Below are 20,579 nucleotides of genomic sequence, written 5' to 3'. Positions count from 1 at the left end.
CTTTGGCGTGTACTATTGTACAGCCGAGGCAAGGCAACGTCAGAAAAATGTTTACGGCTTGGTAGCACGTACCTGGGGTCCAAAGCTTTGAGACGGTGAATAAACCCCGGCTTTTCCACGGTGTATATGGGCACCATATCTTTTGCGATATACATCGCGACTGCATCCGTGATGGCTTTCCACCGGGCACTCTTCTTCTCATGCGGAGTACAGTTGGTGAATGTCTCCAAAATGCTGGGTTGTTTTTGTGAGGTGGCGGCGGCAGCAGTGAAGCTGCTGGCCGCCATTGTTTTAGTTTGTAAACAATGCGCGCGCACTCTACTACGGGAAAAAGGGGTGGGGGCGATTTTCTCGATTTTCAATAAAACACATCGCCTTAAAGCACACATTCGAATTAATCGATTAAATCGATTTATCGCCCAGCCCTACCCGCAAGCGTTCAATTTAATGCGACGTGTGTTAGCAACCTCCGGTTCTAAAAAGTGAAGCCAATATGCTGAAGTGCCCTAAACCTGTATTCTCTCTAATGGCCATCAGGGGGCGACTCCCTTAAAAAGAAGTCAGATTGTATAGAAGTCTTTGAGAAAATGACTCTACTTCTGACGTGATTTATTCCCTCAGTAAACATTGTAAACATGAGTTTATGATCTCAGTCTATAGTTTCAAGTATTCTTCAATACAGCATGATGTGTATTTTGTAAATTATGTTCCATTTAGAGTAAAACAGACCATAAAGCAGGCTATGCCTACGGGCGGGGTTACCTTTTTATTGACGGGTTGCTTTTTTAGCCGAAAACGGCGTCTCTACCACGGCCCCACAACACCGTAGTCCAGACATGGTCACTTCCATTCACTGGTTGCAAAGAACAACAACATGGTGACGGCCAAATTGACGAACTCGAGACTTCAAAACGGGAGTCCACAAACCAATGGTTGATGTCATGACGACTACGTCTACTTCTTACATACAGTACATATAGAGTCTATGATTGGCCCACTACTACAACCCACACAGTCTGTGTGGGGTGAAGTCGAGCACATTTTACGCAACTGAATGCTTCTACATGATGGGAAAAGTTTGAAGAAAGTAGAGTAAAAGTTATCAAAAGATGTACTGTTATGGTATCAGGGTATAAGGGTACTGGTATTGGTACTGGCATCGTCCTTTTTTAAACAATACCCACCCCTATACTGCTGCATCATGTTCTAGTTGCACCACAACTCTGTGGTACCTGTTGGGGCGACTGTGGCTCAGGAATTGAGCGGTTATTCCTTCATTCAGAGGATCGGAGGTTCGATACTCGGCTCCGCTTGTCGATGTGTCCTTGGGCAAGACACTTAACCCCCAAATTGCTCCAGTAGGCTGTGCTTGCGGTGCATTTACCATTTACCACCTCTCAGCCCTTTTCTACCAAATAGTTCCAGGACGATGGAACCAGAGGAACCAAAATCAGGAACTAAACCAGGAACTGAAACTCCCTTTTTGAGTATTCCTGTTCTGTGGCATCAGTAAACCATGCGAATAAAACTCAGAATAGACAGAAAAAACTGTGTTCAAAATGCAATGTTCATACATGAGGAAACAATGGATGGTACAGAGTCATTTTTAGTGGGGTTTCCCATGTTTAAAAAAGCTGCATATGCGCGCTAAATTTGGAGGAAAGAATGTGACGCTGAGCATCTTGCAGCAGTCCATTCTTTAGCAGCCACATTTCCAGTAAAGTTTACAGCTGCTTTGCCAGCACTGTTTTCATTTTACAAGCATAACGCAGCTCGTTTATGCTTTGTGGCTGTGCTTTCCTCACTTTAATTACTGTACACAGCAGACTATCTTGTCTGTTAGTTATATCTGTACATCCTGAATAATGCATATTAGCAGAAGGAAAATTCCTTCTGCTGCTTTCCAGATTCTGGAAGGGGATGTGACATAAGCAAACAAAAAAAGAAAAAGTAGTTTTTTAATGCGCCTATAAAGACAAATAAATGTTTCCGGAACATTGAAGCTGTTTCAGATGCTCTTGGCAACCCTCACTTTTTTCCGTTCACTCGGCACTTACAGTATCTGTTCATCTTTGTCCATGATACAAACCGCGCAAGGTAAAAAAATGCTGATTTCCTACGTCCATGAGTCGCGACAGCTTCAGCGTTTGTGAGAGTAATTTAAACGGAGCTGAAAGACTGCAAACTGTGCTGAATGAAGTGGTTTCTGTAAAGATCAAAAGTAATCCTCTCAGCGCTGCGTTGCTGCTGTAACAGTGTAATCTAATTAGCCTGTTTACTGTTATTGCCTTTTTGCCCATGATTTCCTCCCTCAGCATTAAATGCTCCTTACCATGCCAACATGGCTGTGCATGGGTAAGTCATAAATAAAGTGTATGATAGGGATACAAGGATCAAGTTGGATTTAGTTTTATAATCAGCACTCATGGCTAATGAGTCTGCACACGCATAGTCATTTTACATTCATTTACTCTTCTTGGAAATCGCTTGGAGACTTGTAATGCGCTCACTGTGTTGGAAAAAAAAGACTCTAAATTGGGATCTTTCACCACAGAATTTCCTCATCTGCTGTGTGTAGAACAGAACCAATGAAATACGTGAAATGACCATAGAAGTGCATTAAGTGGTGGAGGTGGCACATAATCAGGCAGCAAGTGAGAAGTGCCTTAAACTTGCATTCTTTCTAATGGCCATCAGGGGGCGACTCTTTCAGTTGCAAAAGAAGTCTGATTGTATCGAAGTCTATGAGAAAATGACTCTACTTCTCTCTTGATTTATTCCCTCAGTAAACATAGTAAACATGAGTTTATGGTCTCAATCTCTAGTTTCAAGTCTTCTTCAATACGGCTTGATGTTCATTTAGTAAATTATGGTCCATTTCGAGTCATATAGACCATAAAGCAGGGTATGCTTTAGGGCGGGGCTAGATTGTGATTGACAGGTCTCTACCACGACGTTGTCCGGTCTGGGAGTTGTCCGTGTTTTCCTCTTAGAACTTTAACCCTTTCACAGTGTGCTTTCAGTTAACTGTAACATTTTGGTCGCCAAACAATTATTCAGAAATTAGAAATGATTCAGCTTTCTGTTGTACTTAGCTCCACCCTCCCGGGGTCACTTCTGGTTGCTTAACACCAAGATGGTCGACGGCCAAAAAGCAAGAAGGCGACAGACCAAAAACTAAGATGGTCGACGGCCAAAATTCCAAACTCGTGGCTTCAAAACCATAGCCCACAAACCAATAGGTGTCGTCACGGTGACAACATGCTCTTCTTATATACAGTCTATTCACGTTATGTATAGCATTACTTGCCGCCACCATGGAAGCCATTCAACTTTTAGGCAACAAAACCACTTAGTTAGGTTTGGAAAAACATCACGGTTGGCCTTAAAATAAATAAGTACGCTAAGGGAAAAACGTAAACACTTCCCAATAGGTCACTGACATAACTTGACATAACTCAACAACACTTGGTGACACAAACACTGGTCTCCTGGTTGAAAGTCCTGTTTGTTTGACCCATCCACCTCCCCTCCTTTCCTCACTGTTTACACAAAGTCACTAGCTCTGAGTGTTGCTTATATTTACTATGCGTGTAATCTGTGTTTCCACCACGACAAAGGATCCTTATTGACTGCCATTTGCATTGCTCAAGTGGTGCTAACAGGAACTTTTAACTCATTGCGTGCCACCACCACACGGTACGCTGTTAAGAGCTGTGAGAGACCAGGCTGGAAACAGCAGTGTGGTATCAACCAGCTGGTGTCAAGACATCATTAAAACCAGCAGCAATCCAACAAACCCTTGACAGTGTTTTTACGCAATTAAGATAATTAGAAAACGATGTAGCAGCAAAGTAGTGAGGGTGATATGTAGGAAGGATGAACATAAAGAGAAGGTTTGTCACATATACTAATACTGTGTGTCTCACAAGAGACGGGAGATGTGACAACAACAAAGTACTTAGAGTGCACAGAGGATCTCTTTAGAAACCCTGACAAGGAGATCCCCAGTGAGACCCGAGAGTGCATTACAGGAGAGCTCCTCCGCAATTATATATGCACTGAATGTGAGTGTGTTTGTGCAGACGTTAATGATACGAGAGCGCAGGCAGAGAAACCTGGAAAATGTGCGAGAAGAAAGGGAAGAATAAGACGGGGAGAACGCCTCATACCGAAGCCTGCACATTCTTATCTGGAGCAGGCAGTGAAATCTGATTGTACTTTTCCTGAATGTTTATATGTATAGTGTGACAACTAGCATACATATGGGACCAGACAAAATGATTGTGGGCCATATATAGAACAATGTAAGGAGCCACGGGACTAATAATAGCAAATGCGTAGTTTTCAACCAATAACACTGCAAGAACCCCATGTGCCATAGAAAACTACTTTTTCTATCAAAACAACTCCAGAACACGACTAAACATTTGACATTACAGTCGTTTCTTGTCCCCACCTATTACAAAAAGTATTTCTGTATTTGCTGCTTTTTGATCTAATTTAAATGAGTTTAATATTTTAAACTCTAATACAGTGCATTAAAGTGCCCGCTTAAAACATGATGATGCAAATGTAAACTTAGATGTCAATCTTTAAGTCTAATATTAAGATGAACAGGGACAGAAATTGTAGAACATTGTTTCTAATCCAAGAGTTTAAGACAAAGAACATTTTACTAAATTTAGTCGACACTTAGTGTTTACATGTAAACCAGGGATGTACATACAGTGCAATTTGCATGAAGCATAGCGCTGAGGTAATGAATATATTTGTGTCTGTGTAAGATTAATAACTAATATGATGGTGGTGAAACAAGGCACACTTTGTTTTAATCACCAATTAAAAACTCCTTGTGGAAATTTAAAGGAAATCTTGACAAATAAAGAAATTTGCTAAAATTATGAAATGGCATAAAACCCATTTTATATTCATTTAATACAATCACTTTATTTGATACAATCTAAGGACAAAGCTGCTACTGATGAACTGAAAATATGAGAAAGAATTGAAATATTTTAAATGAAACCTTAGAATATTGCCATTAATAACATTTATAACCGTTGCTCTGATTTACCGCTGCCCTCCCAATTTCCATTTCACCACTGTTTCCATCAGAATGCAGACGAAACACTATAAGTACGAGTGAACATTTTAGAAACAGTAGACTGTCATCGACACATGGACAATTCACATTGTTGGTTGGTTGGTTTCTACGCTCAGCGAGTCTTTGCCTTAAAATAAACAAATGAGACACAAACACACACACAAGCGCTCCAAAATGAAAGCACAGCGATGGCTGCCTTAAAGGTAAACATGATTATGAGATGCCATTTAACAAGTGAGTCATCTTCACACGTCGCCTACGAAATAGTTTGACAATAGAACACTTGACTAGAATAGATTGTCGCCTTGTTAAGCAAAGGCTGAGTGAACACTCTGCTTTAACACATGAGATGTGGGTTCAGAGGCAGAGGCGCGGCGAAGTCTTGGCAAGTGTCGGCTTCTATCCCCTTCATGAATACAAACGCATGCTTACATACTTGACCTCAAACCCCCCCCCCCCCCCCCCCTCTCGCATGCAAGTGTGGTCGGTGGGACACATCTTTTTGATAAACATTGATGATGTGCTTTGGTGTCTTTGCATTGTATTTGTAGTTGGGTATATGCGCAGCTAGCTACTCGTGTCTTAAAGGAATAGTCCCTTTACGTTTGTTTATTTAGAATTTGCTGTGTGTTTTTTCTGTTTATTTAAGTTGTTGCTGTTGTTTTGTTTTCTTATTATTGTTACATGTTTGAAATTAATTTATTTAATAGTTCAACAGTCCGTATGGTAAATATAGAACTACCACCAGCAGCAGGTTAGCTTAACTTAGCTTAGCTTAGCACTGAGACTTGAAACATCTTTACAAATGACTTGTGTTTTTATGGGGGTTTACGTGTCGGACTAACAAGATAGAACATGGTGATTAGTGAGCTTTAGAGGTTCTTTTAGAAGGGCCAGTCCAGCTGTTTCGCTAACCAGCTGCAGCCGATTTTGTGTGCAAAAATGAAAGTACCGTAGTATCAATCTTCTCATCTAACTGTCGGCAAGAAAGCAAAAGGCTTCCAATCCGTTTGCCGGTTCACAAGAACCCAGTTCCGCTAAGTTCTGTCACAACAAGTCTCCTGTCAAACCTCTTTTTCTATTAGCAAATAATAGTGGAACACATATAGATACAGTAAGCTACAGCTGTTAATTGAATGTCAGACACATGTAGTTATCATTTCACATATTCTGCAAGGTTAACAAGTTGCCACTAGAAACTGAAGGGCCAGAGCTGTGGATATTACTAAAAAATCATCATGCACACTTCTTGAAACATGCATCTGCTGTCATAGTGTTGAGACTAATTTCTCGAAGTAAGAAGACTGGATGGATTTATGGAAAGTAAATGAGAGAAGACGAGATGGAAGGAGGCCTAATGGAAGAGGAAGTACGGGGAAATTAAGAAGACAAAGCTGTGGTTGAAGGGGGAAGAGGGAGGAGAACGGGCCAAGAGAGAGAGAGAGAGAGAGATCTGGAGGAAGATGGATGGAGAGAGAAAGAGAGAGGCGGATGTGTGGAGGAGAAGAGGAGTGAAAGTGGGGGTTATGAATATTGCACAGCAGGTTTTTACTACTTGGCAAAAGAGAGGGCTTCCCTCCCCTATGAATGCACCCTCACTGACACTCTGCGAGGCCGTTTCACTCAGCCTAGTGCTGCATTGTGTCACGCTATCCCTGTTTAACCCTGGAGGGGGGGGGGGGGGGGGGGGCACGATCGTCCCTGAGATGCAGAAGTGGGTGATGAGACATGCGCAGTGGGAAGGTCAGAAGGTCCAATGATGCTGACATCTTCACTCATTATTGTATTTAAAGGTTTGATCACAGTCCAGTCCATGGAAAGTATAATTAGGATTTTTCCTGGAATCTATACATTTGTAGTAGTAGGCCTAGTAGTTGTTGTCATAGTGGCATTATAAAGAATAAAAGAGATGAATAGCATAAAGGGAATATAATAGGGAGGGGAGGTAGCGGACGAACAGAGAAGAGGAGAGGAAAACATACACTGAAGTGGACGTAGTCATCGTGACGTCACACATTGCGGTTTTCAAACATTGAGTCTGTTGATTTGGCCGTTGCCATCTTGGATTACGGGAGCGCGATCTTGGCTTTTTTGCAACCAGTGAACAGATGTTACCATATTTGGAATGCGGAGGAGTGACGTAGAGATGCCGTATACATCTCTGGTAGCGACCTGTCAATCACAGTAGCCCCGCCCTAAAGCATACTCCACTTTATGGTCTATTTGACTCTAAATGGACCTTCATTTCCTAAATGAACATCATGCTGTATTGAAGAAGACTTGAAACATGTTAAATGTTTACTTTTAATGTGTCAAGGTAATAATCAAGTGAGAAGTAGGGTCATTTTATCATAGACTTCTATACAATCGGACTTCTTTTTGCAACCGGAGGAGTCGCCCCCTGCTGGTCAGTCGGGAGAACGCCAATTTGAAGGCACTTTCGCGTCGGCTTCACTCTTTAGAACCGGAGGTTGCTGTCTGGAGGAAAATGAGACAACACTCCAAATTAAGAAAAGGAGCAGAGAAGAAGAAGTGCAGGCAGAGGGAAGGAGGAGAGGAGGGAAGGAGAGATGGGGCGATCTGTAGTGAATAAACTGGAGCAGGTCACTCTGGGAGTGCAGCACTCTTCAGTATGCTGCTCCACATTCAAACACACTCAAAGCAAGTGTGACTCCTATATTCAGCCCTATCTTCCAACAACCAACTGCCTTTTTCACAAAATAATCCACACACACAGAGATTCAGTGGCTTTGACACTCGCTCTTGCCAATGGTAAAGCTGGCCCGTCTCCATGGTTACAGAACAGTCAGTTCAGTGTCTAATCACAAAGAGGGCGAATCAGAAACCAGTACAATCTGCCAAAAACATACATCCACCAACTTACTTCTCAATATTGCTGATATTGCCGGCTGAAATGACAACTGTTGCTCGCAGATTTCATCAGCTCCATCCGGTGTAGCAAGCTAATTAGCTTGTGTGGCAAAAGTAAACTTGGCCGGGGTTTGCAAATGGATAGTTTTTTGCACGTTTGACTTTTTTTCCGCACTAAACGGCCACATTAGTTTCACGGGTCATCACTCCAAGGTCGGAACCCTCATGAAGCCGTCTGTGGCCGAGTTTGATTGCAAATCAGCAAATCTCCAGCGAGGAGAAGAAAGAGACAGGAGGAAGGAGACACATGTTGATATGAGTCAGATAGAAGGCGTGTGTGTTAGGAGGACACAGGAAGGGATTGTGTGTGTGTGTGTGTGTGTGTGTGTGTGTGTGTGTGTGTGTGTTTATGGGCATTTGTTGCCTGTCAGTGTCCTCAGGTTATGTGATGCTTTCTGGACCTTATACGCTTTCTCATGCTTAGCCATCAAGGCTGACATGTCAATCGTATCTACTCAGCGTACTGCCTCTGGCCTCAGGGACAGGCACACACACACACACACACACTGTATCCTTTACATAATATAATACCCTTCCTCTTGTGTATTTCTTTTCACCTCCCACCATCCCATCTCTCCTTTAGGTCCTAATCCTTTGCTATTAAGTGTATTTGTCATGCTAAGCTTTTCCATTATCACTGACCTGTGTGTGTGTGTGTGTGTGTGTGTGTGTGTGCGTGCGTGAGAGAGACAGAGAGTATGCATGTGCGTGGGCTAGTTTTAACATGGTTGGTTGGTCCAAATACCGTAACAACAGCAAAAACTACAGGCGTCTGTCGTTAAAAAAACATAAAATAAAGGTTGATGTTATGCGCTAGAAAATACATTTAATTCACAATTGTAACCATGATACGTGTGTGTGGGTGTGTGTGTGTGTGTGTGTGTGTGTGTGTGTGTCCTATAGGTTTTCTCCGCTGCATCATGCGTCGCTCAATGGGAACCTGGAGCTCATCACTCTGCTGCTGGAGTCACAGGCAGCTGTCGACATCAGAGACCAGAAAGGTTAGGGGATAATACACACACACACACACACACACACACACACACACACACACACACACACACACACACACACACACACACACACACACACATGGATATATACAAACAAACAAAAAGAGAAATCTGACCTTTGCACATACTTAAAATACTCTTTGTGTCCCCCTTGTACACATAAACACTCACTGATGAATAATGTATATGTATCTCAGTGTGTGATTGACACGGCCTGTGTGTTCATACTGTGCATGCGTGTGTGTGTGTGCCTCTGCTCGGGCAGGTATGCGGCCGCTGCACTACGCAGCCTGGCAGGGGAAGGCGGAGCCTATGAAGATGCTGCTTAAGTCCGGCTCCTCCGTCAACGGCCAATCGGATGAGGGACAGATTCCCCTCCACCTGGCAGCGCAGCACGGCCACTATGACGTGGTGAGTGACAGCGATTCATCCGCAAACAGAGCCCAAAGCGGAGGACGGACACGGCGGGGTCACGAGGCCGTCTTTGTCAAGTGATTTACCCGTCACGTGTACTAACCACGCCTGATTCACGTAACAAGGCCATTGATCATGATTCATACGCATGTTAGCATCCTTTAGTTCTGAAATAGTGGAATGGGCTGCCACAGATGCTAAAAGGATGCATTGTTGTTAGCAATTGTTGGCACCTTTAAAGTGACTTTGATCACATTTGTGTAATAGCAGTGGATGAAATGACTCCATGGTATGTTTAAAGGGGCCACTGGTTCATCCAGCTTTGCTGCTCCTCGCAGTTTTACAGAGCTTTTCAGCATCTTTTAGGTCAATGTTTTGGTTTTCTGGTCCATAATTTGACTGTTTTAGTCACTCTCATAAAACTGCCACAAAAATATTATATATTAATATCATTAACTTTCACTGAGAATTAGTTTTCACCAATTTTCAACCAACAATAATTTAATGACGCCTATATATAATTTAATATTGTTGCTGATAAATGAGAGATTTTATCTCTCATGTATCAGCAACAATATTGGTTTTGATGTATTTTCTTTTTTTTGTGCAGGAAAAGAGCATGTATTTGATCTCATAGAGCAAACATCAGAAAATAGCTCAATCTGGTGGAAAAATGGTAAAAACTACAATTTAGAAGCCGGGGCTCGATATGAAAGCCCTTTTTATAGGATATTTCATGCTGTAATGGCCATAGGGTCAAAATCTGTGGTTTTAATGGGCTTCAATGGGGACATTTCTGTCCTTAAGGGGCTGAGTGTCTGTATTTTTGGCTCCACGGTTTATGATAGCCTTATTATAGGAGCTGAGGTTGAACCTCCAAAATAAATCAAATAAAAAAACTAGCACCCGTGCCAAAGAATTATGTGAAACATCAATATGCCAAAAATGTCCCTAGAGATGCATCAGGGTTATTAAAAAGTGCTGATACGTCAGTGTTTACAGCATGTTTCTGCTGACCCCAAGTGGCCAAATTATTGTACAGTTATTGCAGGTTTAACATCACCTGCTAATCAGAGAGAATTTACTTTTTTTTCACTTCACTTCACCATTCCACCTTCTCCATTTTTCTGTCGCTAGGTAGATATAGTAAACTGTATATAATGTAGCTAAAGCTTTACCTGCTGTGACGAGTCTGCCGTGACAGGGGCCCGTTTGAATCGCTGAACAAATGCGAGATGTGGGAGCTGCAGCCGATCCATCTGGAATCAGGCTGCCTTTAAGTTTCCTTTAACATGTATCACTTGTGTCTTGTTATTGTCCAGTGAGTGCCCATCTTTCCTGAGACTATGTAAGACAGACGGGTTAAGAAACAAAACGAAACACAGGCGTTAAAGAATATTCCACCTCGGAGGCTTTTCCAGCTAAGAAGAAGAAGAAAAAACAATCTGTGTGAAGCACTGCAGTGCTGCTGCAGGGCTGCCAAAGCAACAACAATGAAATATACCGGCACACTCACTCCAGCAGCTAACATACCCAGGAGGAGAGCGACGCTCAGCATCCACAGGCTCAAAAAACCAAAGAACCATCCCTTCTATTTGATTAAATAAGCATGATGTATACAGGGTAACAAACCGCCGCCGACGCTCTCATCTACAGCTGCTTCCAGTGTGGAAGGGCAAATGAATAGAAAATTACAGAAAAACTGAACCGGACCACCGATTACAACATGAATCATTTAACATCACAGAAAAGATTTAACATTTGCTTTCACAGCAAGTATGGCAAGTCTGAGACGAGGGAATCAAATTTGAAGTGCTCTCCGGATTTGTTCCATTTTCAAGGTTTATTAGAAAGCACAATGAGCTAATTCCCTCCAAGTCTTTCAGCACTTTAAACCAAGCTTTTCCTTTCACTTGATGTCACAGTGCTCCTCTGAGGCCGTTGTGCAGCGACAAGCCGCCGTGCCTACAGGGAGGGATTCTCTTCAACTCAACTCGGGGCAAAAACTGGAATAACAGTTTTGCATTAGATGTACAGTCAACTTATCTCGGCAAACAGCCGCTGTGTGCTTATGCGTCCGTGAGTGAGTGCACCTCTGTGTCGATGCACTCGGCTGTGTTATCACTAGCGGGCCCCGGCGAACAGGGGGCCAGTTAAGAGTAGTGAGCGAGGAGTCAGCAGGCTGTCAGTGGCAGTAAAAAACAATAAAATAGTGTTTTGGGAAAGTGTGAGTCACTTCCAAACCAGGAGAGGTCCTTGAGCACGCAACCATAACTGGCCAAGGAAAATATGAAGCTATTTGCTGCAGCGGAATACGAGAATAGCCGTGGACAGACATGGTGCACACTTACTCGAGGAATCACGCACACGTGCAAGCGATCACATAATCCCCCAGGTAGCGGTCTAGATCAGGGGTCGGCAACCTGCGGTTCACATGACTCTCTCCAAAAAGAGGAGCGTGTTCAGAGAGAATATAATTTAAAAGCATGAATGAACAGAATCTTATGTGTTAATTATTCCCACAGGCAGTTAAATCCTCTACCCCTGTTAAGCACTTTTCCCTGCAGGTGGCTGATCATGATTTTCAGACCCCCGCCCTCTGGAAACGATCAATGGATAAATCCAAAAAAAGAAAAGTCACGGAGGAAAATAGAGAGTTTAACTCTGTGTGGACGTCTTCATTTGCTTTCACTGCCAACGATGCTGGCTTACCTGTATGCTTCCAGAACAAGCACACAGCATGTGCTGAAAGGTGTCACGCTGGAGATGAGCGACAAAGAGCGAATCCTCAGCTGCTGCAGCAAACTGAGCTCTTCATAAGAGTTTGATATTGTTATAACGGGTAAAATTGCAAAGAAATGTCAAGAATTGTCTTTATTCTTCAAAAATAATGTTCTATATTTTCATAAATACAACAACTATATAATTAAGTATATGTACAACTTTATAAGCTGTGATATCAAATAGCTTTTGCAGCTCCAGACGAATTTCATTTGGTGGAAAATAGGGCAAAATGGCTCTTTGGATAGAAAAGGTTGCCGACCCCTGGTCTAGATTGACAAACAGCACTACAGGTAAGGTTCATTTTCTGGGGTGAACTGCCCCTTTAAGAAGCTAGCGGAACAGAGGCTAGCCAGGATGTGATGTCACAACTTTTGTCCTCGTCGCTCTTCCAAGACGTTGTCACTGATTGGACAATTGCTGTTCGGGTTACGGTTGATTGGTGACTCTAAATATCTCTGAGGTGTGTTGCGTGAATCGTTGTTTGTGTGTTAAGCCTTCAATAACGGATTCATGGATTGTTTTAATATCTGTTTTTTAGTTGTTTCCCTCTCATGTGTGTTTGTGTGTGTGTGTTTCCCGTCTCCAGTCAGAGATGCTGCTGCAGCACCAGTCCAACCCGTGCATTGTGGACAACGCAGGGAAAACCCCTCTGGACCTGGCCTGCGAGTTCGGCAGAGTTGGGGTAAGAACCTACGGTTTTAGTCGTTATTCAAAAGACAGCAGCACCTGAAGACAATCTACAGAAGTCATGACCAAAGTTTGTGTGTGTGTGTGTGTGTGTGTGTAGGTGGTCCAGTTGTTGCTGTCCAGCAACATGTGTGCTGCCTTGCTGGAGCCCAAAAAAGGAGACACCACCGACCCCAACGGAACGTCTCCGCTCCACCTGGCCGCCAAGAACGGACACATAGACATCATCAGGTACAGACACACACACTCACACACACAGCATTTTCTAATGTGTCACTGGGTTTAAATGCCTCTCTCCTTGCTGAGAAAACAGATACATAACACAACAGGGGAACAATGCGATCCAATTCAGCGAAGGAACAATGTGTTGCCGTTCAGTGAGACATACTCTTAAATATATTGTTTGAGACTTTTCACGCTGCATATTTTGCAGACGGCGCTCCGTCGCACCGGATGTCAAGTCGTTATAATCCCATCACGACGGGGGACGTGCGCCTTAATCTTTTGTTTACCTGTTTGCGAAAGAGCATCGCGGCAATGTCACTTCTGTTGCCGCAGCAACGTCAGCGGTCGGGCACGAAGCCTCCGGGATGAAGGAGAAGGAGGAAGACGCTGAGAGATGAGAGAAGACCGCAACTGAGGGAAGATAAGATGGAGAGAGAGAGAGAGAGACCGAAGAGAGAGACAGTGACAGAGAGGAAGAGAGAGAGAGACCGAAAGAGAGAGAGAGAGACCGAAAGAGAGAGAGAGAGACAGAGAGGGAGAATAAAGCCTGTCACAGCTGATGGAGCAGAGCGTGCCTCTCTAGAAGTGACGCTGATAAATGATGCTCATCAGGCATGGCCGGCAGTCTGCGGAAGACACGCACAAACACACACACACACACACACACTGACTCCACGTCAGTAGAAGAAATTAGAGGAAGACGAATTGCGTCTTTGGCGGCTTCTTTTTGACAGCTGCCTCATGTCATCTGATCTTTTCAACCTTGATTCTTCTTCTTTTTTCTGACCCTGTCATTGAACGTACGTGGCTGGGAATGTTCTATCGACTTCATTTGGCACTGCACCATTGAACCACACTGCCATTAGGGCCTTGACTGCTCTGAGATACTTGTCTTTTTCGACAGGTTCGCCAATTTGTAAAGCTCTGTCAGAATGGCCACTGGGTTCGTGGTCCCCTCACTGATTCTGGGCCCTTTTTTTTGCCTGGTCGCTGAGTTCGATTTTAAGCTTGAATTATACAGACTTGGGCCATAGCTATGGAGCCTGTGCAGGTATTCATTCATGTTTCTGCGACCGGCAATCAGGCAGCCAGCAGCAGGCTGGGTAGTGCACTAGCCTCAGGTCCTAGCTGGGTTAGCTTAGCTTCCATCTCGGCTCTCTTCCCGGGGGCAGTTTGGTGGCATTTGGTCCGGCAGGTCTGCCTGGTTGGTCGATGATCGTCTCAAAGTCCGCTGCTCTCGATCCAATTTTGGTCATTTCATGAGGTTTGTTGGCAGTAAGAGAACTATAGAGTAGAGCCTTATCCTTTAAATCAGTTGCAATGTACCATGACTTCACTTCATTTTTCTCTCTTTCTCTTATCCTTATCTCCCACTCGACCTCATTCAACTTCTCTTCCCTCTGAGTCCTTGTGTGTCTCCTCTCTCCTGACTTTCTCACCCTCCCCACCGCTTCATCCTCTCTGTCCTTTCTCCTGCCCTCTGCTGTCAGACTGTTGATCCAGGCGGGCATCGACATCAACCGACAGACCAAAGCGGGCACTGCCCTGCATGAAGCCGCCCTGTGTGGAAAGACTGAGGCAGTGAGACTCCTGCTGGAAGTAAGTGGAACTTTACTGAGAGCTTTTTAGCACTGGCCCCTGGAGTTGGATTCACTTAAAGGACCGTTCGGATCTAAGATGGGACTCTTCAAGGCCAAAACCTCCCCTGAATGTAACTGCTGTCGCCACTCCTGAAAAATATTATAGCTGTGACAGTAACTCATGTAAGGCGACGTAAAAAGGGGGAGGCATTTTCTCTTTCCATAAAATTACAATAAAACATTTTATTTATTTGTTGAATCAAAATAATAAGGCTCCCTGTGTGCTGTGATGAAGCTACGGAAGACATTCACTGAATACCGTGTGGTACAGAACAGAAAATGAAACCCTCTTCTCTGTTGTCACTCTATGATCTCTCACTTTAGGTCCGCATGAATAAACAAGTCAATGTGCTGTACCAAATCTTCTTTCCTCTTCAACAGAGTGGTATCAATGCCACAGTGAGAAACACCTACAGCCAGACTGCACTGGACATCGTCTACCAGTTCACTGCAACACAAGCCAGCAGAGAGATCAAACAACTGCTGAGGGGTGAGACGGATGGATGGACGGATGGACGGATGGACGGATGGACGGACGGATGGATGGACGGATGGATGGATAAGCTCATTTATTGCACATGGCTGTGGACACGGTCATGTGAGTGATGTAATACTCTGTCGATTTTCTGTAACGTACAGTCTGATTTGCTGTCTCACAGATGCGTCGGCGGCCCTTCAGGTTCGGGCTCTGAAGGATTACTGCAACAACTACGACCTGACCAGCCTCAACATCAAAGCAGGAGACGTCATAACGGTAACACACACACACACACACACACACATACACACGCGCACACAAAATCCTCTATCTATCCTCAATGTCGACAATGACGACAACTAAAACAATGTTTTATGTGCATCAAAGCTGATTCGTGAGTCGAGCTTTGTTGACAATAGAGAGGCATTTTTTAAATGTCTTTTCATAATCTTTTTTTCTTGTAAAACAGTATTTTGTTTTACCTCATTACCCTTCTACATTTAAACAAAAAAAACTTATTTCAGACTTAGGAAATGGATCAACAGAATTGTTGTCCTCACTTGCCTCTCAGGGCTTCCGTTCTACAGTCTTCGAGTGTTTGGATAAATTAATCGTAAAAGCTGGTTGGTTGTCTTAACATCGCCCCGACAACCAAAATTGAAAATGCTTGCACCGTGTTTGATGACATTACTAATGCATTTGCAAGAATGAGTGGTTTCATCTTCCCTTATTTACTACGCATATGTTTGACAGAAAAATGTATTATAAATTGCAGTGCACTCACCACTCGTGAATATTTATGAGCATCTATGCAGCCTTTGGGTACTGGTTACTGTAATTAGGAAGCCAAGCAGTAACTATGCTTTCTCCCTCGAGGTCTGAATGAACAATTTGGCTTCGCTGCTGTCTGACACAGGGAATTTTAGACGGCTCCGAAATGCAGTTTTGTGTTTGTGTTTGACAAGAAAAATAATTTTAAGCTTTCAGTAACTTTTGCAACAGATGGAAACTAGATGGAACTTAACATTATAGTCGTAAACATGCCCACCTGACAGGTTCTGGAGCAGCACCCCGACGGTCGCTGGAAAGGCTGTATCCATGACAACCGTACAGGAAACGACCGAGTGGGCTACTTCCCTTCCACCATGGTGGAGGTCATCAGCAAGCGCACAGGTGTGTTTACTCGTGTGTGTGTGTGTGTGTGTGTGTGTGTGTGTGTGTGTGAGTGGAGTAAATTAAAACAAGGACCAAACTGACTGTCTGGATAAAGTGTCAACCAAGTGCCACGTTACACATATGTGGACTAAACACAGATGAAGATCTTGGGTGAAAGATAGAAAAAAAGGAGGAAGAAATGTGAAGCTGAGTGAATGAATGATGTTTTAGCCCCATAAACCCTTGAGGAAGGCACTTAACCTTACATCTCATTCATCTCAGCACAGCGGTGCCAAACACCCAGCTGTCATCCCTGCACGGCTGAAGATGTAATCCCAGATTAATGTGTGCAATCCATTTTGGCTGATTGGGATTTTGAACCGTACTACAACAAGTTGATTGAAAACACACAGTTTTGGGAGTTCAGCCTGACGGTGAAAGTACCTGTTCAGTAATGTGAATACGGACACCAAAATCCTCCACATGTCCCTGGCTGGTGTTGTGTTTCAGGTCTCTTTGCTTGCACGTTTCCTGCTGACTGATAGCCGTTCGTTGAGAAGTTTTTGAGGAATACGCTTGTTTGTTTTCGTACCTAGAATTTTGAGGTGTTGTGTGAGGATTGTGGGTTTAAAGTGAGGATTGTGGGTTTAAAGACGGCTTCGCAGCGTCATTTGATGATTGGGTAACTGACTGCTAGGTTGTCGGGAGCTTAAGGGATGGACTTGCTGGGCCATCCGCGGCCCCACGTGATGGCTGTGGCTACTATTGGTCAGATTTCATAGCATGAGGAAACGACTTGGCATCTGCTTGCCAGATCCGAGGCTGGTCTACGGCAAACGTCGTCCGTCGTGAAAAAAACCCCAAAAGACGGCAGAGGGAGCGGCATCGTTGTTGGCCAATTGTGTGGGTCCGTCGCTGGAAGTGGGCGGGGTGGTAGCACTGGCATCCCGGTGCCAGATGTCCCGGTTATGGTCACTTGCTGTGTTTTCTGAAAGTAGGCGCCGGGGGCACTGGCATCTCCGTGCCGGGTGCCTCGGCTTTAAGGTGGCATGCTGCTTTAAGGTGGCATGCTGTGGCTGCTGGAAGTAGGTGGCCGGGGGGCGCTGGCGTCCTGCGTTCCGTGCTTGCTGCGTCCCGTTGCCTGCTGCGTTACGTTGCTGCGATACGTTGTTGTGCTGCATTGCTGCGTCTCTCTCTTCTCTTTTCTCTTTCTTTTCTCTCTCTGCTTTTTCTTTTCTTCTTCGTGGCGCGTGCCGGTACTGGGGAGCGCATGATGATGAGGCCGTCGTGGCTGTCGATCAGACCTGGCAACCCGGTGCCTAGGTACGGCAGAAGAAAGGTGGTGTAAGAGAACAGTAAAGGGACAGCTTAGAGGGGGGGGACAGCTTAGAAAGGGGGACGGAGGAAAGAAGACCTGGCAACCCGGTGCCTAGGTACAGCAGAAGAAAGGTGGTGTAAGGGAACGGTGAAGGGACAGACAGGTGAATCCGGCCAAAAGGTGGGATGGAATGCTGTGGAAATGGAAGGGAGGAAGATAGAGTCGGCATCTCTTTGCCGCTTTGGAAAGTTGGGTTTGCCTGAGGTGGTGGAGGGGGATGAGAGGTGAGGCGCTGCGACCTGGCAACCCGGAACTTTGTGGGTTGGGGGGCGGAGTTTCAGGGTGCGTGGTGGCGTCACGGTCGCTGGCGTCACGCCGGTGTGTTTGGATGTAGGTACGTTTGTGTTTGTTTGTTTTTTTCCTAACGTGACTTTGGGAAAGTTGTGAGGAGTTGGCACGGTTTGCTTTGTTGTTTCGATGCTCTTAGCAGGCGGACTGTGGTCCAGTTGGAGATATCAGCTGGTGCGTCTTCGATGGGGGACCTGGCTAGGGCGTGGAGGGGTGGCGGCGTCTTTGAGCGCTGCGTGCCGGGTAGCCAGAGTCGTCGGAGCTGGGTCTGGAGCGAGCGAAGAAGGAGAGAGCTGGATTTACGTTTCCGTTGTCTACGTCTGGAGGTAGCGGGTTTGGCTGCCCGGACCCTCTCGATGGCGGTTGGCGCCGTCCTCTGCGTGGTGTTCCGGTTGCGAGTGCAGGAAACGCGAGTGTGCCGAGGCTTAGAGTTATAGGAGTGTGGCCGGAAGTGGGCGAGTGGCTGAGGTGTGGTCCTGCTACTGAAATTCAGCTAAGTTTTATCTCCAATAATCCACGGTGACATTCAATAGCGGTAAATAGTGCCCCACTGGCTAGCTTAAGGCCGCCGTTCTGCACTTCACTCGTACGGCGGTAACAGCTGATGGTGCTGTCCTGGCTGACGACTTCAACACGGAAGCGTAGCGCCCATCCTCCAATTCCCCCTCAAGCAAACACTGTTGGCTTTGTCAGCACTGTTGCCGTTGTTAGCGCTGTTAGCGCTGTTAAGCCTGTTAAGCCTGTTGAGCTGCTAGCCACCAGCTCAGCCGTAGCCATGTTGAAAGCCATGTGGAAGCAGTACAGGCAATCTGTAGGGCTAATTGAGATCACCTCTAAAGTTTCCACTCGTTTCCGTTGTTTGTGCTAAGCTAAGCTAACTGTGGGTGGCATTATATTCACCGTACGGATGTGAGAGTGGTATTAAGCATTGCTCGTCATGTGAACTTACACCGAGGTGCATGCTAAACAAGTTAAAGATCTGCCAGGGTTACAGGTGGGATTTTGCTGTCATCTGTGTTTTCGTTACTCAACAGGTGTCCAAACTCCCAAAGATCTTTTTTAACCACCTTTCTCCATTTTATATCACCGTGATGAGCTGTTTTTAGCCTCTCCGGTGAGATCCACAGAGCACATTCACACCCATCTCGTCATCCCAAACACTGCGCAGCCACAAAGAGGCTCAGATGTTTTTTAACTGTGTATCTGTGTCTGTCTGGAGGTCTGGTATCTCTGTTTGTCCATCCATCTGTCTCTCTGTAGTTGGCCTATTAGTATGTTCTACTTGTCTCTGTCTGTATGTCCGTCTCCCTGTTACTGTCTGCCTCATCCCCCCTGAGATCACAAAGGTCTCCCTTTCATATCATCTCTCCTCTCTCATGTAGTCCATCACTCTTTGATCACTCAGTATTTACTGTATAGTCCATTTACCACTATAGAACCCAGTCAAGGAAAATGCTGCTGTGGCTCCATCTGTCCTGAAATTCAGTGTATTATATAGCAGCTGTGGTTACAGTACAAAACAGCTGGAGCACTCCCACTGAGTTTGCACAGCCATACTGACTAATCACTGTCACACACACACACACACAACCTCACACTGGGATACGGCAGCTTTTTTAGCAAGAGGTTTCATTTACTCAACTGTTTTTCATCAATTTGTAATTATTCCTTTTTTTTCCTCATCAATTCTCCCCAGTCAGCCTCTTCACCTCTTATTCGCTCCTTCTTTTTCCTCAAAGGGATCTTACACTGGACTTTTTTTCAACACACATAAATGGTCAATTACATCCACTAGATAGCTATATGAACAATTCAATGAATTAGGCTGACTTTAAAGTTGCAGCGGCCATCGCAATCACAGCGGGGAAGCTACCAGCTAGCTTTGCTTAAGCACATAAGTTACAACAGCTACTTTGTAAAGCCAGGGACCAATCACAGGAATGGGGACGATGACCGTCGGAATTTAGCAGTTAGCTTGAGAGTTAGCTATCTAGGCTACGTCCTAATCGCAAATGAATAGTTTGTATTGGAGAATTCAGGATACTGTCAAGGATTGTCTGATTCCCAAAGTTGTTAGGCTTTCCTTCCATTAAAAATAAAATATTTTTGAATCCACAAAACCTACAAAGGACTACCAACGCCTGGCTGTTTTTTTATATCCTGTTGCAAGTGCAGAAAGTGTAACACACCTTCACTTCCCTTTTTCTCCCCGTTGTTATTGATAAATCCACGACGCTGTCCATGGTGCTGAAGTAGCAGACGGATTTGGAAATGCAACATCTCGTCAGTTTCATTTCGGCTATATATAATATTCAAAAATATATATCTTGAATAGATAAACCAGACGTTTCATATATATATATATATATATATATATATATATATATATATATATATATATATACACATTTGATAAATCACAACTTTGTTCTATGCATGTGTTATTGGAAACGCAACGGCTAGCTAGCTAGTTTGCTCG

At 44.5% G+C, this 20,579-nt stretch overlaps 1 protein-coding gene across 1 annotated transcript in view; it reads left to right on the top strand.

The window, feature by feature from the left end:
- The window catches only part of caskin1 (CASK interacting protein 1), a gene marked incomplete at its 5' end in the record, with an annotated part of 94,249 nt that overhangs the window by 53,061 nt on the left and 20,609 nt on the right, over positions 1-20,579 (top strand). Inside the window, 8 exons of the mRNA XM_079282259.1 lie at positions 8,942-9,039; positions 9,317-9,462; positions 12,836-12,931; positions 13,037-13,167; positions 14,652-14,760; positions 15,183-15,291; positions 15,461-15,555; positions 16,335-16,452. Of these exons, the coding sequence (XP_079138385.1) occupies positions 8,942-9,039; positions 9,317-9,462; positions 12,836-12,931; positions 13,037-13,167; positions 14,652-14,760; positions 15,183-15,291; positions 15,461-15,555; positions 16,335-16,452 (902 nt within the window). The remainder of the gene's footprint in view (positions 1-8,941; positions 9,040-9,316; positions 9,463-12,835; positions 12,932-13,036; positions 13,168-14,651; positions 14,761-15,182; positions 15,292-15,460; positions 15,556-16,334; positions 16,453-20,579) is intronic.

This window comes from Melanostigma gelatinosum (genome assembly GCF_949748355.1).
Source record: "Melanostigma gelatinosum genome assembly, chromosome: 13".
Taxonomy (NCBI): Eukaryota; Metazoa; Chordata; class Actinopteri; order Perciformes; family Zoarcidae; genus Melanostigma; species Melanostigma gelatinosum.
Note: the sequence above shows the minus strand (reverse complement) of the source record. Positions and strands in the feature narration are given on the sequence as shown.